The following is a 15,000-nucleotide window of genomic DNA, read 5'->3' on the forward strand; positions in this document are numbered from 1 at the left end:
ACACGCACATGCACACGCACACGTCAGTGCTACAACTCTGAGGTCTGCGAACATACAGAGGTGAAGTTGTGAGGTGAAGATGTGAGGTGAAGATGTGAGGTGAAGTTGTGAGGTGTGAGGTGAAGTTGTGAGGTGAAGATATGAGGTGACGTGAGGTGAAGGTGTGAGGTGAAGTTGTGAGGTGAAGGTGTGAGGTGAAGTTGTGAGGTGAAGGTGTGAGGTGAAGTTGTGAGGTGAAGGTGTGAGGTGAAGGTGTGAAGATGTGAGGTGAAGTTGTGAGGTGAAGGTGTGAGGTGAAGGTGTGAAGATGTGAGGTGTGAGGTGAAGTTATGAGGTGAAGGTGTGAAGATGTGAGGTGAAGTTGTGAGGTGAAGGTGTGAAGATGTGAGGTGAAGGTGTGAGGTGAAGATGTGGGGTGAAGGTGTGAGATGTGAGGTGAAGTTGTGAGGTAAAGGTGTGAGGTGAAGTTGTAAGGTGAAGGTGTGAAGATGTGAGGTGAAGTTGTGAGGTGAAGTTGTGAGGTGAAGGTGTGAGGTGAAGGTGTGAGGTGAAGGTGTGAGGTGAAGGTGTGAGGTGTGAGGTGAAGGTGTGAGGTGAAGATGTGAGGTGAAGGTGAAGATGTGAGGTGAAGTTGTGAGGTAAAGGTGTGAGGTGAAGGTGTGAAGATGTGAGGTGAGAAGATGTGAGGTGAAGTTGTGAGGTGAAGTTGTGAGGTGAAGTTGTGAGGTGAAGGTGTGAGGTGTGAGGTGAAGGTGTGAGGTGAAGGTGTGAGGTGAAGATGTGAGGTGAAGATGTGAGGTGAAGATGTGAGGTGAAGGTGAAGATGTGAGGTGAAGTTGTGAGGTATGTGTGCTCTTGCAGTGTTCTCTGATCCACAGTCTGGTGCTCACCTGATCGCTGCACTGAGGAGAAAGTTCAGCTGAGGCATGATGAAGGTATCAGGTGAAGCCAAGTAGCGGTCAAACTGAACCTGCACACGCAGACCAGAGTCACACACACAGAACAGTGTTACACACACAGAACAGAGTCACACACACACACACACACAGAACAGTGTTACACACACAGAACAGGGTTACACACACATAGAACAGCGTTACACACACATAGAACAGCGTTACACACACACCAGCCCACAGAACAGCATTACACAAACACTATGTATGTGTATGTATGTGCAGTACATGTGTGTGAACAGTACCTGTGCATCCTATGTATGTACATATGAAGTATCTGTGCAGTAGGGGGGTGTGTGTGTGTGTGTGTGTGTGTGTGTGTGTGTGAGTGTGTGCATACGTGTGCAGTATCGATGCAGACACCCACCATAGCTGCCTTTAGAGAGGGTCGGTCCATGCCTGGGAGGTTGGACAGAGGACCCTGAGAGAAAAAAAAACCATGATACACACTCTTCACATTTTACTCTTTACACACTTTCACCTCAGAAAATCACAGAAATCAAAACTAAAAATGGGACACACTCCTCAGGGGTTTGGCAGAGCATATAAGGAAAACCCAACCACTTTTGAATAAGACTACATATTAGTGTGTGTGATGTTCTAGACTACATATTAGTGTGTGTGATGTTCTAGACTACATTATAGTGTGTGTGATGTTCTAGACTACATATTAGTGTGTGTGATGTTCTAGACTACATTATAGTGTGTGTGTGTGATGTTCTAGACTACATATTAGTGTGTGTGTGATGTTCTAGACTACATTATAGTGTGTGTGATGTTCTAGAATCCATCAAAGACAAGACAAATATTGAAATGGAGGAGAAAGAAAAATGAGGCAGAATCAGGTGTACACATCACCACACACACTCATCTCACGCACCTCACGCAGGACAGCACACGTCTGCACACACAGACTCATCTCACGCAGGACAGCACACGTCTGCACACACACTCATCTCACGTAGGACAGCACACGTCTGCACACACAGACTCATCTCACGCAGGACAGCACACGTCTGCACACATAGACTCATCTCACGCAGGACAGCACACGTCAGCACACACACTCATCTCACACAGGATGAGCAGACATACTGGCAAGCCGCATAGACCACTACAGACAGGCTCTCTCCCTCCACCCGTCTCTCCCTCCACCCGTCTCTCCCTCCACCCGTCTCTCCCTCCACCCGTCTAACTCCCCTTGAGTCTCTGTATTTTCTCTCGTTTTCTCTTCTTAGCAGGTGCTGTTCCACTCCTATTAATGCCAGGAAAGACTGAAGTTATATCAGGAATAATGCTCAATAGAACTTCTGTATGTGTTCTGAATGAGCTGAAGTGGTCATGTAATGGGCTACTGACCCCGATAGTCAACATGCTCGAACTGAGAAGTGTGTGGTGAGAACCCGTGTATCACAATTACGGAGAGAATTTACAAACACAGTCCAAAGACTTCTGGGTGACGGTTATGCACGAATACATATGCAACATCGGGGCAGCGTTGCAGTAAACACGACTACTCCACCGAGCTAAAAAAAGACTTGACGCGCAGAGAGGCGGAGAGAAGCAACTACGACAGCAGAGGCCAGAGAAACATAAACACGTGTAATAACCTCGGCACCTTCACCAATCTCACCACCATTTCCTGTTGTCTCAAACACTTAAGAGAAAAGGCACACGCGAACATCTATTAATGAGAGCTTCATCATGGAGTAGCCATGGTAACAGGATCTAAAGAGAGGCTATGTAAACAAAAGAGACTATTCCTGTAAAAGGAGAAAATGGACCAGGAACAGCAGAAAAGAAGCCGTGAGCCGTGATTGGCTGAGAGCAGCCAGTGGACAGAACACTCTTTACACACACACACACACAACAGGACCACCATGAAGAGAGTTCTACATTAACCCCCCCAGTACACTCGCACGCTCAAACTTAACACATGGATTAGTGCATTATGAATTAGTGCATTATGGATTAGTGCATTATGGATTAGTGCATTATGGATTAGTGCATTATGGATTAGTGCCTTATGGATTAGTTCATTATAGATTAGTGCATTATGCATTGGTGCATTATGAATTAGTGCATGATTAATTAGTGCATTATGAATTAGTGCATGATTAATTAGTGCATGATGAATTAGTGCATGATTAATTAGTGCATTATGAATTAGTGCATTATGAATTAGTACATTATGGATTAGTTCATTATGGATTAGTTCATTATGGATTAGTGCATTATGGATTAGTGCATTATGAATTAGTGCATTATGGATTAGTGCATTATGGATTAGTTCATTATGGATTAGTTCATTATGGATTAGTACATTATGGATTAGTTCATTATGGATTAGTGCATGATGGATTAGTGCATTATGGATTAGTTCATTATGGATTAGTTCAATATGGATTAGTGCATTATGGATTAGTTCATTATGGATTAGTTCATTATGGATTAGTTCATTATTACTGATGTAATATTACGAATAATGTAATATTACGAATTACGGATTAGTGCATTATGAATTAGTGCCTTATGGATTAGTTCATTATGGATTAGTGCATGATGGATTAGTGCATTATGGATTAGTGCATTATGGATTAGTGCCTTATGGATTAGTTCATTATAGATTAGTGCATTATGCATTGGTGCATTATGAATTAGTGCATGATTAATTAGTGCATTATGAATTAGTGCATGATTAATTAGTGCATGATGAATTAGTGCATGATTAATTAGTGCATTATGAATTAGTGCATTATGAATTAGTACATTATGGATTAGTTCATTATGGATTAGTTCATTATGGATTAGTGCATTATGGATTAGTGCATTATGAATTAGTGCATTATGGATTAGTGCATTATGGATTAGTTCATTATGGATTAGTTCATTATGGATTAGTACATTATGGATTAGTTCATTATGGATTAGTGCATGATGGATTAGTGCATTATGGATTAGTTCATTATGGATTAGTTCAATATGGATTAGTGCATTATGGATTAGTTCATTATGGATTAGTTCATTATGGATTAGTTCATTATTACTGATGTAATATTACGAATAATGTAATATTACGAATTACGAATTAGTGCATTATGGATTAGTGCCTTATGGATTAGTTCATTATGGATTAGTGCATGATGGATTAGTGCATTATGGATTAGTTCATTATAGATTAGTTCAATATGGATTAGTGTATTATAGATTAGTTCATTATGGATTAGTGCATGATGAAATGGTACATTATGGATTAGTTCATTATGGATTAGTTCATTATGGATTGGTGCATTATGGATTAGTTCATTATGGATTAGTTCATTATGGATTAGTGCATTATGGATTAGTGCCTTATGAATTAGTTCATTATGGATTAGTTCATTATGGATTAGTGCATGATGGATTAGTGCATGATGGATTAGTGCATTATGGATTAGTTCATTATGGATTAGTTCATTATGGATTAGTACATTATGGATTAGTTCATTATGGATTAGTACATTATGGATTAGTTCATTATGGATTAGTTCATTATGGATTAGTTCATTATGGATTAGTGCATTATGGATTAGTATATTATGGATTAGTGCATTATGGATTAGTGCATTATGGAGTAGTTCATTATGGATTAGTGCATTATGGATTAGTGCATTATGGATTAGTGCATTATGGATTAGTTCATTATGGATTAGTTCATTATGGATTAGTGCATTATGGATTAGTGCATTATGGATTAGTGCATTATGAATTAGTTCATTATGGATTAGTACATTATGGATTAGTTCATTATGGATTAGTGCATTATGGATTAGTGCATTATGGATTAGTGCATTATGAATTAGTACATTATGGATTAATGCTTTCTCTCTGTGCCCGTGTTGTTGGGATGAGTGGGTGGTGGGTGGTGTTGGGATGAGTGGGTGGGCGGTGTGGGGGTGAGTGGGTGGGCGGTGTGGGGTGAGTGAGTGGTGGGGGGTGTTGGGATGAGTGGGTGGGTGGTGTGGGGGTGAGTGTGTGGGTGGTGTGGGTAATAATAATAATAATAATAATAATAATCTTTATTTGTATAGCACCTTTCATACATACATGCAACTCAAAGTAAAGGGAGATGTACCCACCTGTTCTGTACTGTGCTGCTGCACACAGCTGTACACATATCCCAGTCCTGCTCGAGTCAGAACATAAGACGCCTGCTCGTTGATCAGAGTGTCCAAGTGAGCCTCAATCTAATGCAGATTACACCAGATTACAGCCAACAACCCAACATTACAGCCAACAACCCAACATTACAGCAGATAACCCAACATTACAGCAGATAACCCAACATTACAGCAGATAACCCAACATTAGAGCAGATAACCCACTATGCTGTGAAACATGCACTCCTGTGTTGGGCTGTTCCTTTGACATGGAAGAGACTCATTTGAACGATACCTGGAACTCGAGCATCTCTAGACGTTTGTCGGTGAACTCGAACAGGGCCAGTGTGGTCTTCATCATGTAGAGAGAGTTCACCATATAGGTGGCCATATCTGCAGTGCCCAGGTTACTGGCTGACACTGTACAGAGCTGCAGTAGAGGATCCAGGATACACGACAGCACCTGCACACAACCATAAGACCACGTCTCAGCATCCACACACTACTGACCTTCACACTACTGACCTTCACAAACACCACACACTACTGACCTTCACACTACTGACCTTCACAAGCACAAAAACCACACACTACTGACCTTCACACTACTGACCTTCACAAGCACAAAAACCACACACTACTGACCTTCACAAACACAAAAAACACACATTACTGACCTTCATACTACTGACCTTCATACTACTGACCTTCACAAGCACAAAAACCACGCACTACTGACCTTCACAACCTCAGAAGCCACATACTACTGACCTTCACAACCGTCACAAACCTCCACAAACCCAGCACCCAGAGAGCAAAATGATAAATCAGGGGCTGATTTATGAGGTCAGTAGGTTAATATAAGCAGAACATAAGTTGTGCCGGTCCAGAGTGTGTTTGGTCGTCTGGCCCCGTCTTTGCCAGTGTACATGTAGGACACTGTCTCAGTGTCTCAGTGCTTTGCCTGGGACATGTAATTACACAGCCTGGACGGTACGAGGTGCTTCCCAGGTGAACGTCCCATCGTCTTTTCCAGTTTGACTCTCCGCAGCGGTGAGTGAGCTCAGTGGCGGCCCCCGCAGGGCAGATGTGGCACTAACACCTCAGCGCCTCTCTCGGGTGAGAGGGCAGCACTCTGGCTGTAACGGTGGTCCACTGGACACAATTTAACCTTCTCATTGTGTTGTTTACCATCATGTCTTCTGTTCTGGCTCTGGGCACCTTTAGCCTCACACAATCGGGCCGCTGGACGCAGGACGGAGGAAGATGTGGTGGTGTGGCGTTATAACTCTGTTGTTGAACTCTTAGATAAACAGTACACAATTCCTGTAATTGAGAGGTTTGTGGAGACCTGAGAGACAACAGCGTTTGCCTCTTAGAAAAGGTATAGTTACACTCCTCAGAGCTAGAGGTAACACTCCTCACAGCTAGAGGTAACACTCCTCACAGCTAGAGGTAACACTCCTCACAGCTAGGGCTGCCATGATTAGTCGACTAGTCACGATTATGTCGACTATTAAAATAGTCGATAATTTAATAGTCGTTTTTTACCTCTCCAAACTGCTGCGGCAGTTTCCACTACTGCATCTGCCTTTGACGCACATGCGCAGTAGTGGAAACCGGGGTAGACAGTAGACGACATCCCAGGACGTTATACAGACTGGTATAATGGCTACCCGACTACGGAACTCAAAAGTGTGGGATTGTTTTCCGTAGCCGGAGTTCCGAAACGCGTGCAATATCTGCAAGGCAGAACTTTCCTTCCACGGCAGCACAACCGTGATGTACGAGCACCTGAAGTATATTGTGGCTGATTGTGACAATGATGAAGAGGGACCCTCATCTCTGTCATCTAAATTGCTAGTTTGCTGCTAACTCGGTGATTAGTCAACTATAAAAATAATCGTTTGTGGCAGCCCTACTCACAGCCACAGGTAACACTCCTCACAGCTACAGGTAACACTCCTCACAGCCACAGGTAACACTCCTCACAGCCACAGGTAACACTCCTCACAGCTACAGGTAACACTCCTCACAGCTACAGGTAACACTCCTCACAGCCACAGGTAACACTCCTCACAGCTACAGGTAACACTCCTCACAGCTACAGGTAACACGAAATGTAGATTCAGAGAGTGCTGTGTGCTGGATATTTAGTGAACCAATTAGCACTTTGATATGTCCTTCAGTATGTGATTTAGTACACACTATGTCAGCACTAGTACACACTATGTCCTTCAGTATGTGCTTCAGTACACACTATGTCCTTCAGTATGTGATTTAGTACACACTATGTCAGCTCTAGTACACACTATGTGCTTTAGTACACACTGTAGTACTCACTAAAGTGTTCAGCATGTGCATGTTCAGTCTACCTGAGCAAAGTCAGCCTGGCGTGCCTCCAGGGCGAGCACAGAGGAGTCGTGAGAGGCCAGCACCTCCCTGAGCAGCGCCAGGGTCTGGGAGAGGGAGGCAGTGGGGCCCAGGTCCGGAGGGGGCAGCTCCACCTGTGGGGAGAGAGGCAGAGGAGGAAGAACGCTTTACACCTCTCCTCTACTCCTTCTGAAGAGCCACCATCTCTCCATCAAGAGGAGCCGCGCTCATTAGGGTCCCAGTCTTCCCTCTTCACCCTCTCAGCTAGCGCGCGTTGGCGGGAGTGACTCCCACCGCTGCTCGCTAATAAACATCCTGCTCCTTGACCAGGGCCCTCACAGCACTCTGTCTCTGCCTCTAATGCGGCTCATTAGCCGTGGTCAGCGCTCCAGGCAGGGAGACGGCGCTCATACCCAACCTCCCCCAAGCCCGAGCTGATTCAATTAGCAGGCCGCTAAGGCGATAACTCTCTCTGACGAACACGGAGCGAGGCCGTCTCGTTCCGATCGATCCGCCCGTCGATGGCTCGCACTCCCGCCGAAGCTGGGCCGTGTTGGAGGATATTTTGGTGGTGATTTAAGAGGCGTTGCTGTTTTGCAGCTCCGCGCGGCTCGTTAAACGGCGGCGTGTGGTCCTGCTGTTTACAAGGTACAAGTCCTTAAGAGTTTGTTGACCTCAAGGATTTCGCAGTAACAGAAAGGAAGGACAGAAAAGGTGTTGTACGGAACTATGACTGCCTCATCTGAAGCTAGTTAGAGCCAAGAGTCACGAGTTACTTCACACACAGTGATTTTATTCTGTGACATTCATGAAGTGAAAGTTGTGAGAAGGTGACAATGTTTAATTGTGAATATAATCGAGCCAGATGATCTTTCCTTTAATATTTTATACACTGAGGTGATGGCATCTTAGTTTTTTTATGTTTACTGTGAATGTGGGGTAAAAAAGGCGGGATGCAGATGTCTGAAGCACTAAGCTGCAGTTCCCTGACCTTGTCCATGAGGCGCGTGGCGTGGAGACTCAGACCGTTGAAGAACATCTTCTTGCTGAGGACGTGCATCTCCTCCATCGCCATCAGAAGAGACGCTGCACTTGTGCCAATGATGCCACTGAGACACATGGTGAGGGAGAAACCGTGAGTGAGTGTGTGTGTGTGTGTGTGTGTGTGTGTGTGTGTGTGTGTGTGTGTGTGGTGTGAAACCGTACACGTGTGTGCACATTAGCTGTGCTAAGCAGACCTTAGGCACATTTAGCAAGATGACCATCAGCTCAGTATGGTGCTTGTTAGCTTAGCAAAGGGGACATTAGCTCAGCACAGCACACATCATGTTGAGAAGCTCCTCTCACTGCAGAGCCTTTCTGTCTTTTAACCTGAGTAGAACTATCATCCACAATACAGTACAGAACTGAAACTGTACCGTGAAAACATCACCCACGTGAAAACACCTCCATGTGAAAACACCTCCCATGTGAAAACACCTCCCCGTGAAAACATCACCCACGTGAAAACATCACCCACGTGAAAACACCTCCATGTGAAAACACCTCCCACGTGAAAACACCTCCCACGTGAAAAAACCTCCATGTGAAAACACCTCCCACGTGAAAACACCTCCCACGTGAAAACACCTCCTCGTAAAAACACCTCCTCATAAAAACACCTACCGATTAAAACACCTGCCGATTAAAACACCTCCCCGTGAAAACACCTTCTCATGAAAACACCTCCAGATTAAAACACCTCCAGATTAAAACACCTCCTCATCTTCCAGCAGCAGTACTAACTGCCACTGATGATAATAAAAAAGTTGAACTACAAGAAAAGCAAAATACCAGCATAAAGTATTTCACTCCCCAAATGCCCCCCTTTAATATCTAAAATACCAGCATAAAGTATTTCACCCCCCAAACGCCCCCCTTTAATATCTAAAATACCAGCATAAAGTATTTCACCCCCCAAACGCCCCCCCCTTAATATCTTAAATCATTCCATTACATTTCTCCTCTATAAAAGTAGTTTGCAACCCTAAAAATATTTATTTAAACAAATATTTATTTATTATTGTTGTTTTTGCTGTTGGACAGATATTATTTACACATTTACCTGATGGTGTGGTGGTAGAACGTGAGCAAGTTGGAGAGTTTGTAGAGCAGCACAGCACCCGGCTCTGCAATGATCACCTGTTCGATTCGCACCTGAGCAACACACAGGTACACATTACCACACAGGTACACAACACCACACAGGTACACAACACCACACAGGTACACAACACCACAAAGGTACACACCACCACACAGGTACACAACACCACACAGGTACACATTACCACACAGGTACACACCACCACACAGGTACACAACACCACACAGGTACACATTACCACACAGGTACACAACACCACACAGGTACACAACACCACACAGGTAAACAACACCACACAGGTACACATTACCACACAGGTTCACAACACCCCACAGGTACACAACACCACACAGGTACACATTACCACACAGGTACACAACACCACACAGGTACACACCACCTCACAGGTACACACCACCACACAGGTACACATTACCACACAGGTACACAACACCACACAGGTACACATTACCACACAGGTACACATTACCACACAGGTACACAACACCACACAGGTACACAACACCACACAGGTACACATTACCACAAAGGTACACAACACCACACAGGTACACAACACCACACAGGTACACATTACCACAAAGGTACACAACACCACAAAGGTACACAACACCACACAGGTACACATTACCACACAGGTACACACCACCACACAGGTACACATTACCACACGTACACACCACCACACAGGTACACAACACCACACAGGTACACATTACCACACAGGTACACATTACCACACAGGTACACAACACCACACAGGTACACATTACCACACAGGTACACAACACCACACAGGTTCACAACACCACACAGGTACACAACACCACACAGGTCCACATTACCACACAGGTACACATTACCACACAGCTTCACAACACCACACAGGTTCACAACACCACACAGGTTCACAACACCACAAAGGTACACAACACCACACAGGTACACAACACCACACAGGTACACATTACCACACAGGTACACAACACCACACAGGTACACACCGCCACACAGGTACACACCGCCACACAGGTACACAACACCACACAGGTACACATTACCACACAGGTACACAACACCACACAGGTACACATTACCACACAGGTACACATTACCACACAGGTACACATTACCACACAGGTTCACAACACCACACAGGTACACATTACCACACAGGTACACAACACCACACAGGTACACAACACCACACAGGTACACAATGGCACATGCAGATATATCAAACACTAATGCATCATTTGGTGGGGCAGATTGATGTTTTCAGCAGGAACGTGTCTCACTGTCACGAAAGCCCCTTGTGGAGGTCAGTGTAATAGTGTGAGCCTGGAGGAATGAAGCCTCCTCACCTTCAGTGGCCTGCACACACCTTCCGTGATGTGGCTGACGATTTCTTGTAATCTGTCCTCCACACCTACAGTCAAAAACACACAGCGCTGTAACTTACACACACACTACTCCACATCTACAGTCAAAAACACACAGCACCATAACTTACACACACACTACTCCACACCTACAGTCAAAAACACACAGCACCAGAACTTACACACACACTACTCCACACCTACAGTCAACACACAGCACCGTAACACTTACACACACACTCTACTCCACACCTACAGTCAAAAACACACAGCGCTGTAACTTACACACACTCTACTTCACACCTACAGTCAAAAACACACAGCACCATAACTTACACACACTCTACTCCACACCCACAGTCAAAAACACACAGCACCATAACTTACACACACACTACTCCACACCTACAGTCAAAAACACACAGCACCATAACTTACACACACACTACTCCACACCTACAGTCAAAAACACACAGCACCATAACTTACACACACACTACTCCACACCTACAGTCAAAAACACACAGCACCAGAACTTACACACACTCTACTCCACACCTACAGTCAAAAACACACAGCACCATAACTTACACACACACTACTCCACACCTACAGTCAAAAACACACAGCACCATAACTTACACACACTCTACTCCACACCTACAGTCAAAAACACACAGCACCATAACTTACACACACACACTACTCCACACCTACAGTCAAAAACACACAGCACCATAACTTACACACACTCTACTCCACACCTACAGTCAAAAACACACAGCACCATAACTTACACACACTCTACTCCACACCTACAGTCAAAAACACACAGCACCATAACTTACACACACTCTACTCCACACCTACAGTCAAAAACACACAGCACCATAACTTACACACACACACTACTCCACACCTACAGTCAAAAACACACAGCACCATAACTTACACACACACACTACTCCACACCTACAGTCAAAAACACACAGCACCATAACTTACACACACACACTACTCCACACCTACAGTCAAAAACACACAGCACCATAACTTACACACACTCTACTCCACACCTACAGTCAAAAACACACAGCACCATAACTTACACACACTCTACTCCACACCTACAGTCAAAAACACACAGCACCATAACTTACACACACTCTACTCCACACCTACAGTCAAAAACACACAGCACCATAACTTACACACACACACTACTCCACACCTACAGTCAAAAACACACAGCACCATAACTTACACACACACACTACTCCACACCTACAGTCAAAAACACACAGCACCATAACTTACACACACTCTACTCCACACCTACAGTCAAAAACACACAGCACCATAACTTATACACACACTCTACTCCACACCTACAGTCAAAAACACACAGCACCATAACTTACACACACTCTACTCTACACCTACAGTCAAAAACACACAGCACCATAACTTACACACACTCTACTCCACACCCACAGTCAAAAACACACAGCACCATAACTTACACACACACTACTCCACACCTACAGTCAAAAACACACAGCACCATAACTTACACACACACACACACACACACACTACTCCACACCTACAGTCAAAAACACACAGCACCATAACTTACACACACTCTACTCCACACCTACAGTCAAAAACACACAGCACCATAACTTACACACACTCTACTCCACACCTACAGTCAAAAACACACAGCACCATAACTTACACACACTCTACTCCACACCTACAGTCAAAAACACACAGCACCATAACTTACACACACTCTACTCCACACCTACAGTCAAAAACACACAGCACCATAACTTACACACACACACTACTCCACACCTACAGTCAAAAACACACAGCACCATAACTTACACACACACACTACTCCACACCTACAGTCAAAAACACACAGCACCATAACTTACACACACTCTACTCCACACCTACAGTCAAAAACACACAGCACCATAACTTACACACACTCTACTCCACACCTACAGTCAAAAACACACAGCACCATAACTTACACACACACACTACTCCACACCTACAGTCAAAAACACACAGCACCATAACTTACACACACACACTACTCCACACCTACAGTCAAAAACACACAGCACCATAACTTACACACACTCTACTCCACACCTACAGTCAAAAACACACAGCACCATAACTTACACACACTCTACTCCACACCTACAGTCAAAAACACACAGCACCATAACTTACACACACTCTACTCCACACCTACAGTCAAAAACACACAGCACCATAACTTACACACACACACTACTCCACACCTACAGTCAAAAACACACAGCACCATAACTTACACACACACTACTCCACACCTACAGTCAAAAACACACAGCACCATAACTTACACACACTCTACTCCACACCCACAGTCAAAAACACACAGCACCATAACTTACACACACACACTACTCCACACCTACAGTCAAAAACACACAGCACCATAACTTACACACACACACACACTCTACTCCACACCTACAGTCAAAAACACACAGCACCATAACTTACACACACTCTACTCCACACCCACAGTCAAAAACACACAGCACCATAACTTACACACACACTACTCCACACCTACAGTCAAAAACACACAGCACCATAACTTACACACACTCTACTCCACACCTACAGTCAAAAACACACAGCACCATAACTTACACACACACTACTCCACACCTACAGTCAAAAACACACAGCACCAGAACTTACACACACTCTACTCCACACCTACAGTCAAAAACACACAGCACCATAACTTACACACACACTACTCCACACCTACAGTCAAAAACACACAGCACCATAACTTACACACACTCTACTCCACACCTACAGTCAAAAACACACAGCACCATAACTTACACACACACACTACTCCACACCTACAGTCAAAAACACACAGCACCATAACTTACACACACTCTACTCCACACCTACAGTCAAAAACACACAGCACCATAACTTACACACACTCTACTCCACACCTACAGTCAAAAACACACAGCACCATAACTTACACACACTCTACTCCACACCTACAGTCAAAAACACACAGCACCATAACTTACACACACACACTACTCCACACCTACAGTCAAAAACACACAGCACCATAACTTACACACACACACTACTCCACACCTACAGTCAAAAACACACAGCACCATAACTTACACACACACACTACTCCACACCTACAGTCAAAAACACACAGCACCATAACTTACACACACTCTACTCCACACCTACAGTCAAAAACACACAGCACCATAACTTACACACACTCTACTCCACACCTACAGTCAAAAACACACAGCACCATAACTTACACACACTCTACTCCACACCTACAGTCAAAAACACACAGCACCATAACTTACACACACACACTACTCCACACCTACAGTCAAAAACACACAGCACCATAACTTACACACACACACTACTCCACACCTACAGTCAAAAACACACAGCACCATAACTTACACACACTCTACTCCACACCTACAGTCAAAAACACACAGCACCATAACTTATACACACACTCTACTCCACACCTACAGTCAAAAACACACAGCACCATAACTTACACACACTCTACTCTACACCTACAGTCAAAAACACACAGCACCATAACTTACACACACTCTACTCCACACCCACAGTCAAAAACACACAGCACCATAACTTACACACACACTACTCCACACCTACAGTCAAAAACACACAGCACCATAACTTACACACACACACACACACACACACTACTCCACACCTACAGTCAAAAACACACAGCACCATAACTTACACACACTCTACTCCACACCTACAGTCAAAAACACACAGCACCATAACTTACACACACTCTACTCCACACCTACAGTCAAAAACACACAGCACCATAACTTACA

At 44.3% G+C, this 15,000-nt stretch overlaps 1 protein-coding gene across 1 annotated transcript in view; it reads right to left on the reverse strand.

Moving 5' to 3' along the window:
- cog6 (component of oligomeric golgi complex 6) overlaps positions 1–15,000 on the reverse strand; it is a 34,297-nt gene that overhangs the window by 4,226 nt on the left and 15,071 nt on the right. Inside the window, 8 exon segments of the mRNA XM_076976194.1 lie at positions 891–970; positions 1,324–1,377; positions 5,075–5,182; positions 5,391–5,558; positions 7,471–7,602; positions 8,460–8,577; positions 9,573–9,664; positions 11,000–11,064. Coding sequence (XP_076832309.1) covers positions 891–970; positions 1,324–1,377; positions 5,075–5,182; positions 5,391–5,558; positions 7,471–7,602; positions 8,460–8,577; positions 9,573–9,664; positions 11,000–11,064 — 817 coding nt within the window.

Source organism: Brachyhypopomus gauderio, chromosome 16, assembly GCF_052324685.1.
Source record: "Brachyhypopomus gauderio isolate BG-103 chromosome 16, BGAUD_0.2, whole genome shotgun sequence".
NCBI lineage: Eukaryota > Metazoa > Chordata > Actinopteri > Gymnotiformes > Hypopomidae > Brachyhypopomus > Brachyhypopomus gauderio.